Source organism: Salmo salar, chromosome ssa17 (genome assembly GCF_905237065.1).
Source record: "Salmo salar chromosome ssa17, Ssal_v3.1, whole genome shotgun sequence".
NCBI lineage: Eukaryota > Metazoa > Chordata > Actinopteri > Salmoniformes > Salmonidae > Salmo > Salmo salar.
Window position 1 is genome coordinate 65,972,420 of NC_059458.1, and position 23,278 is coordinate 65,995,697.

General features: G+C 41.2%; 1 protein-coding gene across 1 annotated transcript; it reads left to right on the forward strand.

The window, feature by feature from the left end:
• The first annotated feature begins 17 nt into the window (after positions 1 to 17).
• Positions 18 to 18,440, forward strand: LOC106576371 (ADP-ribosylation factor GTPase-activating protein 3). The gene is made up of 16 exons (XM_014153502.2): positions 18 to 207; positions 1,086 to 1,204; positions 1,391 to 1,463; positions 1,761 to 1,892; positions 2,068 to 2,148; positions 2,251 to 2,368; positions 2,465 to 2,521; positions 2,674 to 2,717; positions 2,899 to 3,053; positions 3,174 to 3,305; positions 4,084 to 4,221; positions 9,105 to 9,269; positions 9,435 to 9,558; positions 11,318 to 11,405; positions 17,700 to 17,824; positions 18,203 to 18,440. The coding sequence occupies exons 1-16, from the start codon at positions 139 to 141 to the stop codon at positions 18,218 to 18,220; spliced, it is 1,638 nt and encodes a 545-aa protein (XP_014008977.2). The 5' UTR covers positions 18 to 138; the 3' UTR covers positions 18,221 to 18,440.
• Positions 18,441 to 23,278: the final 4,838 nt, after the last annotated feature.

Below are 23,278 nucleotides of genomic sequence, written 5' to 3' on the forward strand. Positions count from 1 at the left end.
CCAATCAGAGCACAGGCAAAAAATGTTATCGTTCTGACGGGTGCCTTGACGAGGACGGAAGTATTTTTCATTACAGGGAAACAAATTTGCTAAACGCTGCGCTTTACCTATCAGGTGAAATTAACAACAGGTGGAAAGATGTCAGAGCCTAGCAAGCAAGATATTGCTGCCATTTTCAAACGACTACGTTCCCTTTCTACGAATAAGGTGAGTTGATAAGCTTTCTGTCTTTAACGAGTAAGTAGCTAATGTTAGCTAGCTAGCTTCAGAGAGGAAAAAAATGACACGTCGCAGTTTTGCTGGGCGTCGTAATAAACACACATGGAAAAGCTTTGAACCACGTATGCTCATTGCACATCCTCCTGACAAAATATGTTTTTGCAGTGTTGAAGAAAGAATTAGCATGAGCAGTTTAAATGGAACGATAGGACATCCTGGAGAGTCACGTTCGAGCCAGCTGTCATGTGGCATGATGACAGTTGGCTCAAAGATGGTACTTTAAGAAACTGGTTGGACAGTCCACTTCGTTAGCGTCAGTGTGTTTGTAAATTATAGATGTCTGGTAAATGTTGACTCATGGACACCACAAAGATGAAAGACTTCACACAGACATAAACAGTACCTTTTTGCTCATAAACTGTCGATTCCAGCTGTTTCCGTCTGCTGTTTAGGCCTGGCTACGTTGAACGCGACAATGTTGCAACCGCAAGCATCGAAAAGCTGTTTAGGAAATATTGTTTCCACTATATTGCAACATTTAACTAACTGGTTTAGATCTACTTTTGGTACATTTCGGCGTTCTCTTAATGTGTTGACAAGTAGAGGCAATAAAATAGTTTATACTAGAAAATAATTGGAAAATATAAAAAAAGAATAAACAGTATGAGGTAAATATTTTGTACTTCAGACCTCCACGCTACTGGGTTGCTTCATTTATTTCTTAGTGTTTTGCTATCTATTTGGCATGCGCTCATATTAACTTGCTTATCATTGTCCCCATAGACTTATCACTGCATGAAGGAGACAGTGAACTCCTTGTCAAGTCCGATGTTTTCCAAAGTTGCTGAACTTCTTTTCTCTTACAGGTGTGCTTTGACTGTTCGGCTAAGAATCCTAGTTGGGCCAGTATCACCTATGGAGTGTTTCTCTGTATAGACTGCTCAGGAACACACAGGTCATTAGGAGTGCACCTGTCATTCATCAGGTAAGGAACAATGAATGGAGAAAAAAAAAATGTTGCCTACCCCATCCTGTTCTTTCAGATCTACACTAGTGGGTAGGGGCTAGGGATTGTTTCTGGACAGGACCACTGGCTTCACACAACACACAGTTTGACACATTATGGCCTGATGGAGTGTTCAGAATCAGAACTATGTATTGTTTGTTTCAGGTCTACTGAGCTGGACTCTAACTGGTCCTGGTACCAGCTGCGATGCATGCAGGTGGGCGGCAATGCCAGTGCGGTGAGTAAAGCCGTCCACGTTGGGCCCTGACTGGTGGGCAGCCACGTCCCAACCTGCTGTGTTGTTAAGCACTGAGAGGGTGGTACTAGTAGTTATGTTTCTGACTGCATGAGTGGGCATTATTTCTAGAATGTATAGGGTACTGTATGTTGTCATGATGTCACAATTGGGCCCTGTATAATACCTGTATGATGTATGCAATATTATAATGCAATATTCTGTTAACAATTAACAATACCATTTGTATTACAGAGTTGATGTGTAATTCAAACCACTGTTTTCCCCCGTGTCTCTCAGAATGCCTTCTTTGCCCAGCAAGGCTGCACGTCCAATGCTGCCAACACCAAGTACAACAGCCGAGCCGCTGTGCTCTACCGCGAGAAGATCAAGACCTCGGCCACGCAGGCCACAAGGCGCTTCGGCACTGAGGTGCCACACACATCCATCCAGACATTCCACTGGGCAAAAATGGATTTAGTCAATATTGGTTACTTGTTATACTGTCTTTAACACAATCATGTCGCATCAACATGGCTGATTTTAAATGATTGTGTACTTAGGGCCTTATAGATGCCAATGAATCCTCTGTTTTGTTTCCCTGCAGTTGTGGCTGGACAGCCAGGCCCCCCTCTCTCCAACATCTCCCGTCAATAAGGAGGAGGATTTCTTCAGTATGCACGTGCAGGTGTGTGTGACTGTTAGTACTTATTTGTTTGAAATTGTAGAAGATTATGGATGTGTGCATGTTGTTTACATGGTCTTCTCCTTACCTTGCATATTTTGGCAGGCATTCCCTGATGATCGTAGCTCCGCCCAGCCTAATATAACAAGCTCCGCCCAGATGAATCTAAGCCCCACCCCAGTAGAGGAACACTCTACAAAAGAAACCGAGAGAGAGAAAAACGGTACACCTCTACTTCAATATTTACACTTCAGAAACACACATACACTTGCATCTGTTTGTCCATGTCGTCTATGCCCTCAACTCTTTCTGTCTTCAGGTAATACAGAGGGTCCCAGTGTTGACGTGCTAAGTATGTCTCCTAAAGAAGCCTTAGGTAAGAGGACCAAGAGATTATGCCCTAGAGACTAAAGATACTCAACTAGAACCTTAACCATTAGGAGTACATGAAATATCTGAGCCTTGAACAGTAGCTCTTAGCAGTTTCTGTCAACTGTATTCTAATGCCCACTGTTCCTTCTCCCTTAGAGTCCTCTCTTCTCAAGAAGAAAACAGCTGGGGCCAAGAAAACAGTATGTAATGTTCCTTCGCTGTACCTATGTGTGTTGTGCTTATGAATCAGAGTGAATTTGGTGATGGTTGTGTGTGGGTGGGGGATTTAGTGTGAATGGACTGTGTACATCGCTCATGGATCTTGTGGGTCAGTAGATTAGTAGACATGTATTCACGTCTGTGTCCTGTGTTTTGTCTCAGTTGGGCGCTAAGAAGGGTGGTCTTGGGGGTAAGAAGGTGAGCAAACAGAGTTTCTGTGACCTGGAGAAGAAAGCACAGGCGGTAGACAAACTCAATGAGAGAGATACAGCACCCACCACCACCAAGAACAGCCCCCAACCAGCAGAGGAATCCATGTGAGTCTCTCTCCAATTTAAATGGGCTTTATTGGCCTCTCGCTCTCTCATCCACATTATCTATTATTCTCTAATCTTCACTCTGCTTATCCATTTTTCTCTCTCTCTTCCTCCCTCTAGTGGTGCCTCCATGAGACTGGCCTATAAGGATCTGGAGGCGCAGCAGAGAAGTAATACAGAGAAGATGAAGGGGATGGGGGAGAAGAAGAAGGAGCAGGCTGAGAGACTGGGCATGGGCTTTGGCAGCAGGAGGTGGGGGGATTGAATTGATGGTGGTGATAAAAGGATTAGTTTATTTCTTAACACACTTTTTATAGATGTCCTATGTAGAATAGTTTAAAGGGGTATTTTACATTGCAGGGGATAAGTCACTCATCTTCTAAAACAGGGATTCGCTAACTTTTTGCCGTGCGATCCTATTTTGATATTAAAACATTTTATTGACCCCACCATCTAAAAAAATGTATAATCAACGGCCAATGTTTACTTTTTTAATTTGGGTTATGACAGTCTATTAGAAATCTGTCGGACAGTATTTTGACAGTATTTCGACAGAATTTAAATCTGACGACTATGGTTTGAAGTGACTGAAATGCATCAGAAAGGTATTGGAAAGTTCAGAAGATCATCAGGCAATAATGTTGTATGGTCTTCTGTGTAGAAAATAACATAATTGATTGTTCTTTTTCTCCCAGTCTGGTCTTGTCCACTCGGTTCTAACGGCTAGTAAAGGGAAACAGTATGTGTTCCTGAGAGTTATCTTTCAGTGATGGGGTCATATTTTGTAGCTTAAACGGTACTGATGTAAACGGTACTGAAGTAAGTTTACATTTTCTCTCACGACCCAATTTTCAAATCAGGCGATTTTCTTTTTTCTCCCCCCGTGCACATTGGTCATGACCCCTAGTTTGGGAAACCCTGATCTAAAATAATTATATTATTGTTTGGACTGAAACATGTTGTAACCATTGGAGATATTGTGGTAACAAATACTTTGATTATTTGACTCCATTGTCTCTCCTCCCTCTAGTGGAGTGTCTCACTCTGTGCTGTCAGACATGCACACTATCCAGCAGGAGAGCCCAGTGGGGTCCAAGCAGCCCACTAAGAGCCGGAGGTACACAGAGAAGGAGGAAGAGGAGACTGACGAAGGCTCCTTTACATCCAGGTCACCACACTACCTACACACTCCGGCAACCTTCCAATACTTTAGCAATGGGTCATTCCTTCTTGGAAGTAATCACTGACATGGCTAGCCTGGTCTCAGATCTCTTTGTGTTGTCTTGTAATGGGAGTTGGAAAGACATCACAAAATGATCTGGGAACGAAATCCATTAAAATTGAGCTCTCTGACTTCCGGCAATGGCGAAGCTTTAACAATACGCGTCTGCATAGTGTCCTCGAACTTTCAAACAATTTTAAGGCATTTTAACAGTTTACCTGTTCGTTAATAGTGAGTTGGAAGTTAAAACATCTATTGTATCGCCAAAGCAAAATATGCCCAATATGTCAAAGCCTCAGACGAGGCATGGAAAAATGCCCCTCTCTGACAGCCCTTCTTCGGCCTCGGCGGATGCTAGCTCGGAAGAAGCACCAGCATGGTTCAGAATGGAGATGGACAAGGGCATAACAAAAATCCAAGAGACACTTTCTGAATGCCTCAGCAAAATTGATGTGCTGGTCGATAAACTCCACGAAGACCAGAAAGTCACAAAGGGACGAGTGACAAAGTTAGAAAGACCATGCCGACCACCAGGCTGCCATCCTGGAAGTCCGCGAGGAAGTGGACCAAAAATACAAGAAGTTGGAAGACGCCATCTCTAAACTTGAGGAGAAATTTGATTATTACAAAAATGTCCAAAGGCGCTCGAATTTGAGACTTCAAGGTTTCCTGGAGGCCGTGGAGGGAACAGATGCGATCTCCTTTCTACAGGAATGGATTCCCAAAATTCTGGATCTACTCCCTCCCGTGTACCCATTGGAGATCGGGAGGGCCCATCGCACCCTACGGAGGCGGCTGCCTGGCCAGGTTGCACCCAGGGCATTTGTCATAAAATTTCTACGGTACCAGGACACTGTTCACATCCTCTCTGCTGCCAGAGCAAAGGGAGAGCTCAAGTACGGAGATGCCAGAATTATGATCTTTCTGGATCTTTCTCCCACACTACACAAGAGGATGGCTTTCTCCCCACTGAAGAGACTTCTGTGTCAGGCTGGCTTGGCATACGGCCTGCGCTACCCAGCGACTTTGTGGATCGAAACCAAGAATGGTGAGCGCACATTTGACTCTGAAGATGGGTGAAACATACATGAGGAAAGAACTTCCTGACTTGTTCACATATACTACACCCCGAGGAACTGTCTTTTGTACTTGGATACAGTGAACTGTTAGCACACGAGGAAACAAGGAAGTAACTCATATGATCGACTGGCTGGCTAGATGGCTAGCGTGATAATGACTGGCGAGGTAAAGTTGGATCATAGCTAATGTTGGCTGTGCTATTTAGCCAGCTCACTAGGTTTACAAGGGTATAGCTACTATACATCCACAATATGCCAGGTAGTTACATTTTTGCTGTATAATTTTATTTTACGCAGAGTTCGCGTTTTGGTTAATAGTTATGTTGCTTTTGACTGGGTTTCAAGCCTAGCTATGTTTATATTACTTCAGGGGATTTTAGCCACTATTACATTTGCTGGCTTGTTTATTGTTAGATGTATGCTGGCGTTAGTAGCTTATCCCTGTCTCGGTATCACTCACTGGCTGGCTGCCTAATTGCCAGCTAGCTGATAGCTTTACACGTGTGTGTGTTTTTATTTTTTTTATTTTTTGGGGGGGGGTGTTAACTCAGGAGGATGGTGATTGTTTAACCTCTGGTGGGTGGGTTTGTGGTAGGGTCAGGGTATTAGCTCACGAGATGTTTACTACTTTATACTTTCATAATTTCATTTTGTACACATTGTGTATATACTCAACGCAAGTTTCTTTCCTTTTCCCTATTTCTTTCTTTAAAGATGTCGGCACCTAAATTATACATTTATGACACAACATTAGGGTACTAAATGCCCAGTCAAGCGCAAACGCCTTCTGAATTATCTAAAGCAGCATAAGGTTGATATAGCTCTTCTTCAGGAGACAGACCTGACTGACTCTGAGCATGATAAACTGAAGAGAGAGTGGGTGGGTCAAGTGTACTATTCATCTTTCACCTCTCGGGCAAGAGGGGTGGCCATACTCATTAATAAGCATTGCTCCTTTCAGATACAATCTCAGATTAAAGACAAAGGGGTTAGGTTTGTGATCATTTAAGGTTTCATTAACACTGAGCCCATTACCATTGTGAATGTGTATGGGCCTAACCATGATCCTAAATTTTACCAAGACATATTTTTGAAGTTAACGTGCCCATCAGAGATAATAATGGCAGGGATTTTAACTTGGTACTGGACCCTTCCAGTGATAGATCTTCCTCTGATAGTATCAGCCTCACACAGGCAGCTAAAATGTTAAAAGCAGAAATTAAACACTTTGGACTTGTAGACTTATGGAGATTTCACAACCAAAATGTTAAAGAATACTCATTTTACTCCCCGGTCCAAAACAGTTACTCTTGAATTGACTTATTTGTTATTCCTGCAGCCAGGGGAAGTTTAACTACTGGGTGTAAGTACTTACCAAGATGTATATCAGATCATTCTGCCCTGCTGGCTTCAGTACCAGTCAGTAGAGCACAGCCACCCTCAAGAAGGAGGTTTGGCACATACTTACTAAATAATCCCACATTTGTAACATTTCTGAACACTCATAGAATTTTTTTAGCACCAATAACAACTCTGCCTCACTCCTAATTTTATGGGAAGCTCTCCTTGCATATCTGAGGGGGCAAATCATATCCTTTAGTTCAGGTGCTCGTTAGATGTGTAAGGCTCAAGTAAATTCATTCGAGAATGAAATCAGAGACATGGAAAATGAACATAGTTGTCAAATGTTACACTCAACTCTACAAAAATTAGACTCAAAGCGATTGGAATATAACACCCTGACTACCCATAAAGCGGAAAATGCTCTTAGGAAAACTAAACTATTACGAACATGGAGATAAAGCAGGAAAATTGCTTGCTTGGCAGATAAGACGAGAGGATGCTAGTAGAGTTATTAGCTCTATTAAGCTACCCAATAACACAGTTGTTCACAGTCCTGAGGAAATTAATCTAGTCTTCAGGGAGTTTTATGAAACATTGTACAAGTCTGAAGGGGATGCCCCTGCCACAGTGCATGAGTTTTCGAACAAACTCAATGTACAAACTTTAACTGATGAGGATAGAGAGCACTTGGAGAAATATTACATCAGAGGAAATTAGGGAATCCATTTTCAACACTGCTGGGGGAAAATCACCAGGGTTGGACGGATTCCCAGTTGAATTCTATCGATCCTTTTTACCCAAACTAATTGAGCCTCTGCAGTATGTTGAACTATGCCATAGAGACAAAAGCTCCCAGACACACTTGAACAGGCACTGATCACAGTTTTGTTAAAACCTGGGAATGATCCTCTGCTTTGTGGGCCTTGTAGACCAATATCTCTATTGAACACTTCATATACGATTCTTGCGAAACTCATAGCTCTTAGACTGGATAAGGTTATTCCAGACTTGGTTGATATGGACCAAACAGGCTTTGTAAGAAACCGCTCATCTCCTGATAATATCAGAAGATTATTTAGTATTATGCATTATGTAGAGAATGGCCAAGAATCTATAGTGGCGGCTTCGTTAGATGCGGAAAAAGCTTTTGACCGGATAGAATGGATCTACCTGTTTTACAGAGGATGAATATTGGACTTAAGTATGTTGGTCTGATTAGATTACTGTGCAAATGTCCGGTAGCTTTAGATCCTGACTAATGGAAACATTTCCTCAGCTTTCTATCACGTGGCACAAGACAGGGTTGTCCCGCTAGTCCTCTCCTTTTTTCTTTGGCTATAGAGCCACTGGCAGAGGCTTTTAGATCTCCTCCATCCATCCATGCTGTTCGTATAGGTGGGTGTGAACATCTGGTCTCGCTCTATGCCGATGACATTTTGCTTTACCTCACTAAACCAGAAATTTTACTCCGAGCATTAGTTGACATCCTGAAAGAATATCGGACCTTTTCAGGATATAAAATAAACCTATTGAAGAGTATAATTATGCCTTTTAACAGGGCAGCTATGCAGAACCCAATCTTAGACCAGCCGTTTTCTTAGAAACCACAGAAAATGACATCTTGGATTGCAAATTCCTTCTAAAATTATTAAGACATATCAACTGAACTATACTCCTTCTCAAAAAGGTTGGGGAAGAATTGGATAGATGGCGGGATTTACCAATTTCTCTTATTGGGCAGGTCAATTGTGTAAAGATGAATATATTACCAAAATTCTTGTACCTTTTTCAAACCTTGCCCTTTCCTATTCCACTAGATCCTTCCCTTATACTTCTTGGAGATGATTCTGTTCTACCAGTTAATATTTGTAGCATAACCAGATTCATTAAATTGGCAGTCATTGCAGCCAATAAATGCACAGCTATTATATGGAAGAGTGACACTCCGTCAAGCAAGCAGATGTGGTTAAACTATCTTCCTATATTCCATCTGAAAAAATAACATACAATTTACTTAATAAATCCTTTGAATTTACTGATGTCTGGGGGGACTTTCAGAAGTTTCTAGAGATGTCACCATAGCTGCCTCATTACTACTTTCTTCATTAATGTATTAGTTTTTGTGTTGAATAATTTATTTTCGAGCACGGAATGTGAAGGTCATTCTATTTCTTTTTTTGTTGATAATCAGTGAAGCTAATACCGGGAGGGGGTGTGTTCCTGTGTTGGGAAGGGTTTTGCACGATGTGCCCCCATGTAGCATGGTGTTTTGTGTAGGTGGAAGGAATAACGGGGCATTATTTGTCATTTTGATGATTGTTAAATTGTAAAAAAAAAAAAAAAAAAGATGACAATAAATATATTGTACAAAAAAAAGAGCTCTCTTTTCCATATGAAACCCATCAGGATGTCGATGACCAGTTCAATGACCAAGTTTGATGAACCGACAGAATCCTCTGACAAGTTCTTCTCCAATTGGAGCGAGACGGGGGAGTCTGGCTGGAGGAAAGAGAGCAGGAAGCCAGAGCCAGACTTCTACCTGAGCACCAAGAGTTCCTCACAGGACGACAGGTACTATATGACTGTTTGATTTCCAGGGATGAAAATAGAGATGCATGTGAAAAAGTATTTTTTTTATTTTGGCTGTAATAATTCTCCTGAGCCATTTTTTAAAATTCTATTTTAAGTTTCTCACTGCAGTTGTCACTGAATGCACCCTCCCTCTTTCACACACAGGACTGCAGCCCGGCGGAAAGCAGACCCAGTCCCTGTCTCAGACTCAGGCGACGCCCGCAAGAAGTTTGGGGATGTCAAGGCCATCTCCTCTGACATGTACTTTGGCAAGCAGGATGACTCTGAGGTAGGCACACTGTCACAGGACACACACATACAGTACCAGTCAAAAGTTTGGACACCTACTCATTCCAGGGTTTTTATTTTTACAATTTTCTACATTGTAGAATAATAGTGAAGACATTAACACTATGAAATAACACACATGTAATCATGTAGTAACCAAAAGAAGTGTTAAAATCCAAATATTGAGGTTCTTCAAGGTAGCCACCCTTTGCCTTGATGACAGCTTTGCACATGCTTGGCTTTCTCTCAAGCACTCTCAACCAGGTTAATGAGGTAGTTACCTGGAATGCGTTTAAATTAACAAAAACCATCAAGTGTCATGATGAAACTGGCTGTCATGAGGACCGCCATAGGAAAGGAATACCCAGTTACCTCTGCTGCAGAGGATAGGTTTATAAGAGTCAACAGCCTCAGATTGCAGCCCAAATAAATGCTTCATAGAGTTCAAGTAACACACATCTCAACATCAACTGTTCAGGCCTTCATGGATTGAATTGCTGCAAAGAAACCACTATCAAAGGACACCAATAAGAAGAGACTTGCTTGGGCCAAGAAACACGAGCAATGAACATTAGACCAGTGGAAGTCCAAATCTGAGATTTTTGGTTCCAACCTCCGTGTCTTTGTGAGACGCAAAGTAGGTGAACGGATCTCCATGTGCGGTTCTCACCGTGAAGCATGGAGGTGTGATATTGTGGGGGTGCTTTGCTGGTGACACTGACTGTGATTTTATTTAGAATTCAAGGTACACTTAACCAGCATGGCTACCACAGCATTCTGCAGCGATACGCCATCCCACCTGATTTGCGCTTGGTGGGACTGTCATTTGTTTTTCAACAGGACAATGACTCAACACACCTCCAGGCTGTATAAGGGCAATTTGACCAAGAAGGAGAGTGATGGAGTGCTGTATCAGTTGACCTGGTCTCCACAATCACCCGACCTCAAACCAATTGAGATGGTTTGGGATGAGTTGGACCGCGGAGTGAAGGAAAAGCAGCCAACAAGTGCTCAGCATATGTGGTAACTCCAAGACTGTTGGAAAAGCATTCCAGGTGAAGCTGGTTGAGAGAATGCCAAGCGTGTGTTAAGCTGTCATCAAGGCAAAGGGTGGCTACTTTGAAGAATCTTATCTAAAGTATCTTTTGATTTGAACACTTTTTTTGGTTACTACATGATTCCATATGTGTTTTCATAGTTTTGGTGTCTTCACTATTATTCTACAATGTAGAAAATTACTAGAAACAAAGAAAAACCCTTGAATGAGTAGGTGTTCTAAAACTATTGACCAATAGTGAATATACAAAAAATGGATTCATAATGACAAATTATTTGAATAATAATTTTCCTTTTATTTGTGTCTATAATTATGTTGTATCTAAGTACTGATGTTCCTACCTTTTTTGATCTAAATGACTGTCAGTATCAAATGTCTGCCAGTGTTGACTGTTCTGGTTAAAGTTTTACGCTAGGCTGTGACATCCTACAAGCCTCTCAGGCTAGTGTTTACAGTTAATTTGGTGCTTGGAATTCATGTCTTTCTCAGAGAAGGCTGTTAGACATTTTCTCTGCTTCCGTTCTGGCTGTGTCTCCCTGTTGCAACATTGCTTTTTGATTGATTATTATCTACAGCTGCTGTCCTTCTTTTATCCACCTGAAAATCCCTGTTATAGTAATACCCCTATGTGTAGTATGTTCATTGTTTAGTATCAAGTATGTCATTTGAAGTATAAAGTATTAATGTGGTTGTTTCCATGCAGTATGAGGCGAAGACTCGCCTGGAGAGGTTCTCTGGAAGCAACTCCATCAGCTCAGCTGACCTGTTTGATGACCCAAAGAAACAGATGGGTAAGGAAGCCAACAAGTGTATCCTTAACAATTCATACAGAGTATTCGGGAAAGTATTCTGACCCCTTGTCTTTTTCCACATTTTGTTACGTTACAGCCTTATTCTAAAATGGATTCAATAGAGTTTTCCCCTCAATCTACGCACAATACCCCATAATGACAAAGCAAAAACAGAGTTTTAGAAATGTTTGTAAATTGTATTAATCTAAAAATGGAAATCACATTTACGTAAGTATTCAGAACCTTTATTCAGTACTTTGTTGAAGTACCTTTGACAGCAATTACAGCCTCAAGTCTTCTTGGGTATGACACTACAAGCTTGGCAGACCTGTATTTGGGAAGTTTTTCCCCATTCTTCTCTGCAGATCCTCTCAAGCTCTGTCAGGTTGGATGAGGAGCGTCATTGCACAGCTATTTTCAGGTGTCTCCAGAGATGTTAGATTGGGTTCAAGGCAGGGCTCTGGCTGGGCCACTCAAGGACATTCAGAGACTTGTCCCAAAGCCACTCCTGTGTTGTCTTGGCTGTGTGCTTAGGGTCGTTGTCCTGTTGGAAGGTGAACCTTCACCCCAGTCTGAGGTCCTGAGCACTCTGGAGCAGGTTTTCATCTGTACTTTGCGCCGTTCATCTTTGCCTCATCCTGACTAGTCTCCCAGTCCCTGCTGCTGAAAAACATCCCCACAGCATGATGCTGCCACCACCATGCTTCACCGTAGGGATGATGCCAGGTTTCCTCCAGACGTGACGATTGGCATTCAGGCTAAAGAGTTCAATCTTGTTTTCATCAGACTATAGAATCTTGTTTCTCATGGTCAAAGTCCTTTAGGTGCCTTTTGTAAAACTCCAAGCGGGCTGTCATGTACTTTTTTTTTTTTTCTTTTTTTTTTTTTTACTGAGTGGCTTCCATCTGGCCACTCTACCATAAAGGCCTGATTGGTGTTGTGCTGCAGAGATGGTTGTCCTTCTAGAAGGTTCTCCCATCTCCACAGAGGAACTCTGTATCTCTGTTAGAGTGAACATCGGAAGAGTCTTGGTAGGTTTCTAAAATTCTTTAATTTTTAAGAATGATGGAGGCCACTGTGCTCTTGGACCTTCAATGCTGCAGAAATGTTTGTGTACCCTTTCCCAGATCTGTGCCTCAACACAATCCTGTCTTGGAGCTTTACGGACAATTCCCTCGACCTCATGACTTGGTTTTTGCTCTGACATGCACTGTCAACTGTGGGACCTTACACACATGCATATCTATATACATGTATGTAAGGTCCCATAGTTGACAGTGCATGTCAGAGCAAAAACCAAGTCCTCAATTGGCAGCTTGATTAAATAGTACCTGCAAAACACCAGTCTCAACGTGAACAGTGAGGAGGCGACTCCAGGATGCTGGCCTTCTAGGCAGAGTTCCTCTGTCCAGTGTCTGTGTTCCTTTGCCCATCCTAATCTTTCCTTTTTATTGGCCAGTCTGAGAGATGGCTTTTTCTTTGCAACTGCCTAGAAGGCCAGCATCCTGGAGTCGCCTCTTCACTATTGACACTGGTGTTTTTGCGGGTACTATTTTAATGAAGCTGCCAGTTGATGACTTGTTTGAGAGACAGACGCCTCACAAGACACTTTAATGTACTTGTCCTCTTACTCAGTTGTACACCGGGGCCTTCCCCTCTTTCTATTCTGGTTAGAGCCAGTTTGCGCTGTTCTGTGAAGGCAGTAGTACACAGCGTTGTACGAGATATTCAGTTTCTTGGCAATTTCTCGCATGGAATAGCCTTCATTTCTCAGAACAAGAATAGACTGACGAGTTTCAGAAAAAGGTTATTTGTTTCTGACCATTTTGAGCCTGTAATCGAACCCACAAATGCTGATACTCCAGATACTCAACTAGTCTAAAGAAGGCCAGATTTATTGCTTCTTTAATCAGCAGAACAGTTTCCAGCTGTGCTACCATAATTGCAAAAGGGTTTTATAATGATCAATTAGCCTTTTTAAAATAATAAACTTGGATTAGCTAACACAACGTGCCGTTGGAACACAGGAGTGATGGTTGCTGATAATGGGCCTCTGTACGACTATGTCGAGTCCATAAAAAATCTGCCGTTTCCAGCTACAATAGTCATTTACAACATTAACAATGTCTACACTATTTCTTATCAATTTGATATTTTAATGGACACAATTTGCTTTTCTTTCAAAAACAAGGGAATTTCTAAGTGACCCCATACTTTTGAATGGTAGTGTATACAGTTGAAGTCGGAAGTTTACATACACCTTAGCCAAATACATTTAAACTAAGTTTTTCACAATTCATGACATTTAATCAGAGTAAAAATACCCTGTCTTAGGTCAGTTAGGATCACTTTATTTTAAGAATGTGAAATATCAGAATAATAGTAGAGAATTGTTTATTTCAACTTTTATTTTGTCACATTCCCAATGGGTCAGACGTTTACATACACTCAATTAGTATTTGGTAGCGTTGCCTTTACATTGTTTTACTTGGGTCAAATGTTTCGGGTAGCCTTCCACAAGCTTCCCACAATAAGTTGGGTTTATTTTGGCCCAATCCTCCTGACAGAGCTTGTGTAACTGAGTCAGGTTTGTAGGCCTCCTTGCTCGCACACACTTTTTCAGTTCTGCCCACACATTTTCTATAGGATTGAGGTCAGGGCTTTGTGATGGCCACTCCAATACCTTGACTTTGTTGTCCTTAAGCCATTTTGACACAACTTTGGAAGTATGCTTGGGGTCATTATCCATTTGGAAGACCCATTTGCGACCAAGCTTTAACTTCCTGACTGATGTCTTGAGATGTTGCTTCAATATATCCACATCATTTTCCATCCTCATGATGCCATCTATTTTGTGAAGTGCACCAGTCCCTCCTGCAGCAAAGCACCCCCACAACATGATGCTGCCACCCCCGTACTTCACGGTTGGATGGTGTTCTTCGGCTTGCAAGCCTCCCCCTTTTTCCTCCAAACATAATGATCATTATGGCCAAACAGTTCTATTTCTGTTTCATCAGACCAGAGGACATTTCTCCAAAAAGTACAATCTTTGTCCCTATGTGCAGTTGTAAACCGTAGTCTGGCTTTTTTCTGACGGTTTTGGAGTAGTGGCTTCTTCCTTGCTGAGCGGCCTTTCAGGTTATGTCGATATAGGACTTGTTTTACTGTGGATATAGATACTTTTGTACCTGTTTCCTCCAGCATCTTCACAAGGTCCTTTGCTGTTGTTCTGGGATTGATTCGCACTTTTCGCACCTAAGTACATTCATCTCCTTCCTGAGCGGTATGATGGCTGCGTGGTCCCATGGTGTTTATACTGACGTACTATTGTTTGTACAGATGAACGTGGTACCTTCAGGTGTTTGGAAATTGCTCCCAAGGATGAACCAGACTTGTGGAGGTCTACAATTCTTTTTCTGAGGTCTTGGCTGATATCTTTTAATTTTTACCATGATGTCAAGCAAAGAGACACTGAGTTTGAAGGTAGGCCTTGAAATACATCCACAGATATACCTCCAATTGACTCAAATAATGTCAATTAGCCTGTCAGAAGCTTATAAAGCCATGACATAATTTCTGGAATTTTCCAAGCTGTTTAAAGGCACAGTCAACTTTGTATGTAAACTTCTGACCCACTGGAATTGAGATACAATGGGTTATAAGTGAAATAATCTGTCTGTAAAAAATTGTTGGAAAAATGACTTGTCATGCACAAAGTAGATATCCTAACCAACTTGACAAAACTATAGTTTAACAAGAAATTTCTGCAGTGGTTGAAAAATGAGTTTTAATGACTCCAGCCTAACACGGAACCCAAACCGGCTGCGCGCGTGTGCCATCGTGCATAAATGTATTTTGTCCCCCCACACCAAACGCGATCACGACACGCAGGTTAAAATATTTAAAAATAACTCTGAACCAATTTTATTAATTTGGGGACAGGTCAAAAAGCATTAAACATTTATGGCTAGTTAGCTTGCACTTGCTAACTAATTTGTCCTATTTAGCTAGATTGCTGTTGCTAGCTAATTTGTCCTGGGATATAAACATTGAGTTATTTTACCTGAAATGCACAAGGTCCTACTCAATTAATCCACACACAAAACGGTCAAACAAATCGTTTCTTGTCATCTCTCTTCCTTCCAGGCTTTTTCTTCTCTTGACTTTATATTGCGATTGGCAACTTTCATAAATTAGGTGCATTACCGCCACTGACCTTGTTCTCTTTCAGTCACCCACGTGGGTATAACCAATGAGGAGATGGCACGCGGATACCTGCTTCTATAAACCATTTAGGAGATGGGAGAGGCAGGACTTGCAGTGCGATCTGTGTCAGAAATAGAACTGACTTCTATTTTAGCCCTTGGCAACGCAGACGTTCGTTGGTGCGCGTGAGCAGTGTGGGTGCAATAATTAAATAACAGATTTCTACATTTATTTTTGCAACGCGCGCGCGTTCAGCATGTAAGTGTATGTAAACTTCCGACTTCAACTGTATGTATGTCTTCGGGTGTGCAGTTGAACAAAACAAAATCTTAGCTAATTCCACAAAGAAATCCTAAAATGTCCCTGACAATATTATTGGCACCTTCTAGAAGTAGTTAGAAATAATTAGATTTCAAGCAGGTGATTCTCATTTACTTTGGAATTGAATTCATCTATGGTGAGTTGAAGATGCCTACAGTATAAAAACCTTCTATTCAACCAGTTTGAATAGAGAAAAGGACTCGTTCTCCTATTTTGTCACTGTGTGTACCGCAATGAGGGTGAACAAAAAGAAAACCAGTGAGTTATGAGGTCAGACACAAGATGGTTGTCCATGCTATCTCAAGGCTACAAGTCCATCTCCAGAGACCTTGATGTTCCTGTTTCCACCGTACGTGATGTTATCAAGAAGTTTAAGGCCCATGTCACTGTAGCCAACCTCACTGGACGTGGCCGCAAGAGAATGATGGAAGATTGCAGCAAAGGATTGTTTGAATGGTGGAGAAGGACCTCTGTCAACTGCCACACAGATTCAAGCTGACTTTCAGACACAAGGTACGACAGTTTCAACTCGCACCAACCTTCGCTAACTCAATGCAAGGGGGTTATATGGTAGGAGACCCAGGAGGACCCCACTGCTGATCGAAAGCCCTGAACATGCCAAAATCCTTCTGGGAGAATGTCCTTTTGGTAAAGCACACCATCTCTATGTTTACAGAAAACAAAATGAAGCTTTCAAAGAAAAGAAGACCTTCCCTACAGTCCAACGTGGAGGTTCAGTGATGTTTTGGGGTTGCTTTGCTGCCTCTGGCACTGGGTGCCTTGAACATGTGCATGGCATCATGAAATCAGGTGAATACTGAGGTATTTTGGAGCGCGATGTCAGAAAGCTGGGTGACCGTTGAAGATCATGAGTCTTCCAGCAGGACAATGACCCCAAACACACTTCAAAAATCACCCAGGTATGGTTCAAGACCAAATGCTGGACTGTACTGAAGTGTCCAGCAATGAGTACAGATCTAAATCCCATTAACTTGTGGAGAGATCTGAAAACAGCAGTTAGGGCAAGGCAGTTATTTTGACCAAAAGCTGTGCTACCAAATATTAAGTCTATGGAGTAAATCATTTTGTCAATGTCATTTCTTACATTATGTAATATTAAGTGAAATAAAGAATTGTGGAGACCAAATACTTTGTTCAATTTCTTGAGTTACTTGAAAAAAGTGCAAGGGTGCCAATATTTTGGGCCACGACTGTAGACAGGTGTGCCTTTCCAAATCAATAGAATTTACCTCCGGTGGACTCCAAGAACAATCTCAAGGATGATCAATGAATACAACAGGATGCACCTGAGCTCAATTTCGTGTCTCCATAGTCTGAATAGTTATTTAAATCAGGTATTTCTGATACATTTGCAAACATTTTGAAAAACCTGTAGATTTTTTTTATCCATTTTAGAATAACGCTGTAACGTAACAAAGTGGAAAAAGTCAAGATGTCAGAATACTTTGAGTGCACTGCATATCACACTTTCAAGTATACAATTTTAACCATTTCATATCACTAAATCAAGTGAATACCAGGGCCCATATTCACAAAGCATCTGAGTAGGATCAGTTTTGCCTTTCAGGTCATATTAGACGGGGGATCTGATCCTAGATCAGTACTCCTAGTCAGTGAGGCTTTATTAATCCAGGCACTGCATGTGTACATCTCCACAATTTAAACATCAGAAGAAGGATCATTATAAAGCAACTGCCACCACCACTGATGTTACTAACCATCTCTCTCTCTCCGGTCCCCATGTAGCCAGCTCATATCGTCTGACCAACATGCTGCCCAGTGCTCCAGATATGTCCCAGCTGAAGCTGGGGGTCCGCTCTGCGGCCGGGAGGCTGTCCGTCATGGCCAGCGGAGTAGTCACGTCCCTTCAGGTTTGTGGTTCAGATGGCCCTGTTGGTTGGTGCTAGCAGCAGATTGACTCCCACATGGGCCACATACTGAAGTGAATGTGTTATGGTGACTGTAAGCCGTAAGGCATTTTCAACACAATAAGAACTTGACCTTTTTTATATCATCATTATTCCAATTGGAAATCAATTTTGATTTAATTACTATGGAAGTGCACAGTAACAACGATATCAGTGACTATTTGGTCTAAGGCATGCTAGATACAACATACTGGTTACCAAAGTACATTGTGTATAAGGGCAACTATTTAAAGGTTACCTAATTATGCAGCGTCAACACTCAGACAACTGGTACGGTGTAAGCAGTAGGTTCTTACGTGTTGTGTATCTTCTTTGTTTCAGGACCACTACAGTGCGTGAGTCCAGTGTGTGTGCCTGTGTTATGACACACACAACCTGTTAGGTCCCCTGGGTATTGGAGTCGGTAAACATCCTTACGAGCGAAGTTCAGCCGTGCAGGAGAGGGAGAGAGATGGACGGAGAGAGCGAATTAGCGACATTGTGTAGGCCAGAACATAGGCTGTAGCTATATATGTGTGTCTGTATATAGCAGCTATGTGAATAAAGGACGTATTATCTACATTGGAGTTATGTCGAAACAACATCCTCTATGAGGTAGATGTATGAAGAACACTTATTTCTGCAGTTTATTATTTAATCTGTCCAGGCCTTTGGTTTTGATATTTACATCAATGGTATTCAAAATACATTTTTGTTATCATCCATTATGGTTCTAATTGAGGGTGACTTAGGTTTTGGGTTCCTTTTCCCCTGTGCAATTGTTATTGAATCATGTCATCTTGGGCACCTTGGTTTTTATGTAGCTATTTGCAATGAAGACATCATCTGGTAGCGTGATAACATGCATTTTTCTACATGCAGTATGTAAATAATTTAGTTAATTAATCTGATGGGCATTGTTTTAATTACCTGCCAAATGCAGAGAGATGTTGCCATGTAGGATACATGTCTTAAATTTTAGGGTGCCTTCAAACCAAAATGCCTGCGACGCATTGTGCGTGTGCCGATTCACTGAATGTGTGTTTGGAGGTATGGTGAAGTGGAGAACATTCGAGGTAGGAGAAACATTGGTTGACAGACCTCTAGTCAGGATGGGTTGCAACAAAATGTCTCCATCTCATTTGTTGGACAGTGTAAATCTGCCGTTTTCAATCACTTCTATCCACCTGTACACTGCTCTCTGGAAAAAAAGGTGTCTGCTGTGCTTTTGAAGCATTGTTTGCATTGGTTTGAAAGTGCCCTTAGTCTTGGAAGTGTACTTATGTCTGTCACTCACTTATGTCACTTGACTGAAGGACCAAATACTCACTGAGATTTCTTTGTGTAATATATATATATGTATATATATATGTATATGTATATGTGTGTGTGTGTATATAGACACACTGGTAGGATACGGTCCTGTACAGTGTAGCGTGATCTGGTCTGCCTCTCAGCAGCCAAACATATTCTCCATATTACTATTGGCTATCAGTTCAGATGAATGAAGGGAGTAGTATCTTAATGTTCTGTCCCAGTACTCTCAAAAGCTGAGTTTAGACAGGCAGTACAAATCTGATCTTTTTTTCTTCTCACTAATAGGTATTTTGACCAATCAAGTCAGCTTTTTAAAAAGATCTGTGTGAAAGAAAAACAGAATTGGGCTGCCTGTCTAAACGCAGGCAAATAACCAATTCTATTTTCTGTGACCACATTCCTCTGAGAGGAACACATCCAATTATTTTACCCTTCTGTGGCTATGAAGGAAAAGAGACCAGGAAAGGAACTCATGCAAAAGAAATGGGACGTGGCCCTCTGTGATCAAGGACCCATTGGCTGCCCTCCTTAGGGCCTGACTCATTTCAACAACAGTTGTGCTAGGTGTTTAGTGAAGGGTAACATCTAACCCTTTGCTGAGCAGATTCATTGTAAATTACCTCTGTGAACTGTGTGTACCTTGCAGAGAATATTTAGGGTGTTTTAGAGTATATTTTCACACTGGGTATATGTGGGTTATATTTTGGGAGTTTATGCATAGTGTGGTTTTATTTTGAGGGGATTGGCTAGAAGTCTTTCTGGCTACCTAGTATCACCTACCGAACTCCCTGACCATTTTATGCATATTTTTCTCATTTTGATCCTTACTAATTCGAACTCTTGAGTTGAGATTTAACACTGAAGTGAAATATATTTAAGATGCAACGTTACCCATTTGAATCTGGATTTTGTATAGTGTGTAATTCAACCAGGGCTTTTGTTCAATCTCTTTCTACTGTAATCCAAAGAATTAGGATACATGTGCACATGCCCTAAAAATTTAAATTATGGGAAGATCTAGTTTTTGTGTATTTGTATTAGAACCTGCAAGTTAAAAAAATGTGTTGCTTGACTGTACATCTATAGAACAGCACCTGAAGCTTTGCATCAGTTTCCGAATGTCTTTGTTTACCAACAAATACATCTATGGACATGAGATCCATTCAATTTGTGTAATCAAGGTGTGTATCATTGTTAGCTGCTGTGTATAAGAAACTTTGCTTCAGAATAAAGAATATACTGCACTTGCATGTCCTCAGTGGCAGATTTACCATAAGGGAACTCAGGCAGTTGCCTGGGGCCTTGTCATAATTCTGTTTAATAATACATCATTTCTGTTATCTTGTCTTTCTGCTCGTGAGAAACATCCGATGTGCGCAATTTAGCGGTAGTGACAAACTGAGTGTTTTCAGTTTTTATCCTGCGAATTTGGCTCTAGCTTTTGAACAGTTGGGGCTATAAGCTATTATTATAACCCGTGCCTGAAAGCAAAGACTCTCAGGAACGCGTACCTGTCTTCTGTTTCGCTCTACAACGCTCTCAAGTTGCGCAGGACACGTTAGAAGGGACTGTGACAAAACTGCAATTGAAAACAATGCAGATATTTTATTCTACACACAATTATTTCCTGATTATCTACCCTGACGTTTTACCGAATTTTCCAATACCTTTCTGATGCATTTCACTCACTTTTGATGCAAGTAATTTGACATGTTCTTAGCCTTATGAACATATAAACTTGGTTGCATTTTTATCTGTTCTACTGTACCTACCAATAAGCAACATAAGCGCCCGCTTAGGGCCTTGCATCCGTTAGGGAGCCCCCCCACCCCCCAAAAATAGAGTTTAGTAACTCATTCGGGTCTCAGCTTATTGTTATGAGTTTGAATAGTAGAATACACAAGGTGCAATTTCAAAATGCGGTAGTGCATCATCAGATTTGTCAGTCACTGTGTCTGGATTTACACAGGCAGCCCAATTCTGATCTTTTTTTACATGACTTCAGCTGAAAAAGATCTGATGTGAAAAGATCTGATGTGATTCGTCAAAAGACCAATTAGCGGGGAAAAAATATCAGAATTGGGCTGCCTGCCTAAACGCAACCTGAGAGTCACTCAATGTCAGCAAAAAAAAAAAAGATTTCTAGGTAAGTTATTCTAGCCAGCTATCTAAATCTAATAACCTAATCATGGCCGAATATCCGACCGAGCACACGGATCACGTGCTCAGGGGCCCCCATTGATTTTGTTGGTCACTCTTACCAGATGTCGTATGAGAATGGCATAAGTCATGGCAAAATGTTTAGAATTTCAGGAAATTAGCTTTAAAACGGCAACATTTTCTCTCCATCCCATAGCAAAATTTGTAAAATTGCATGAAATTAGGTTTAAAACGCAAGTAGTTCTCTCCATCCTATTGGAAAATGTGTAGAATTGCAGTAAATAATCTTTAAAACTGCAACGTTTTCTAAAAATGATGACTAGAATGTTAAAAAGGCCATACAATTACAAAAAAAGATTATTGGTCAATATTGAGCCAGCTCCAAACAGCTCTTCTTTCAGCATGATTGTGTTAAATAGACATGGGAGGGGACCTCAGACTGGTCTCTGCCTGAGGCCTCCAAATCATTAAGAATGCCCCTGCATGGCCCTTAGCTATGTGTAAAATTCCCACATTACCTTGCATAAGGGTGTAGACTATGCCATTGTTGTACCATTTAGGATTATTGTAAGGAAAATATAGAAACGCTATTGATAATCAAATCTTGATATTGGGCACTTTAAAACTACAGTGCCTTCAGAAAGTATTCGCACCCCTTGACTTTTTCCACATTTGGAAAAATGGATTTACTTGTCAACGATCTAAACAAAATACTCTGTACCGTAAAAGTGGAAGAAAAAATCAAACATTTGTAAAAAGTTTTTTTTTTAACCTTTATTTAACTAGGCAAGTCAGTGAAGAACAAATTCTTATTTACAATGACGGCCTACTCTGGCCAAACCTGGACAACTGTGCACCACCCTATGGGACTCCCAATCACAGCCGGATGTGATCCAGCCTGGATTTGAACCAGGGACTGTAGTGGCGCCTCTTGCACTGAGAGTCAATACATGTTAGAATCACCTTTAGCAGCAATAACAGCTGTGAGTCTTTCTGGGTATGTCTCTAAGAGCTTTCCACACCTGGATCTTGTGCAACATTTGCCCATTATTCTTTTCAAAATTCTTCAAGCTCTGTCAAATTGGTTGTTGATCATTGCTAGGCAACCATTTGTAGGTTTTGCCATAGATTTTCAAGTAGATTTAAGTCACAACTGTAACTTGGCCACTCAGGAACATTCACTGTCTTCTTGGTAAGCATCTCATCTCCCAGTGTCTGGTGGAAAGCTGACAACCAGGTTTTGCTCTAGGATGTGTCCTGTGCTTAGCTCCATTCCGTTTATTTTTTATCCCCAAAAACTCAGCAGTCCTTAACGATTACAAGCATAACCATAACATGATGCAGCCACCACTATGCTTGACAGAGTGGTACTCAGGAATGTGTTGTATTGGATTTGCCCCAAACATAACACTTTGTATTCAGGACTAAAAGCTACTTTGCCACATTTTTAGCAGTATTACTTCAGTACTTTGTTGCAAACAGGATGCATGTTTTGGAATATTTTTATTCTGTACAGGCTTCCTTTTCACTATGTCAATTAGGTTAGTATTGTGGAATAACTACAATGTTGTTGATCCATCCTCAGTTTTCTCCTATCACAGCCATTCATCTCTGTAACTGTTTTAAAGTCACCATTGGCCTAATGGTGAAATCACTTAGCAGTTTCCTTCCTCTCCGTCAACTGAGTTAGGAAGGACGCCTGGATCTTTGTAGTGACAGGGTGTATTGATACACCATCCAAAGTGTAATTAATAACTTCACCATGCTCAAAGGGATATTCAATGTCTGCTTTTTAAAAATGTTTATCCATCCACCAATGGGTGCCCTTCTTTGCGAGGCATTGGAAAACATCCCTGGTCTTTGGTTGAATCTGTGCTCGACTGAGGGACCTTACAGATAACTGTATGTGTGGGGTACAGAGATGAGGTAGTCATAAAAAAA

Excerpts from the sequence above, each read along its gene's own strand:
- LOC106576371 (XM_014153502.2), top strand. The coding sequence starts at position 139 with ATGTCAGAGCCTAGCAAGCAAGATATTGCTGCCATTTTCAAACGACTA. Across the intron at positions 3,306-4,083 it reads ATGGGCTTTGGCAGCAGGAG|TGGAGTGTCTCACTCTGTGC; the intron begins GTGGGGGGATTG and ends TCCTCCCTCTAG. Across the intron at positions 4,222-9,104 it reads GAAGGCTCCTTTACATCCAG|GATGTCGATGACCAGTTCAA; the intron begins GTCACCACACTA and ends GAAACCCATCAG.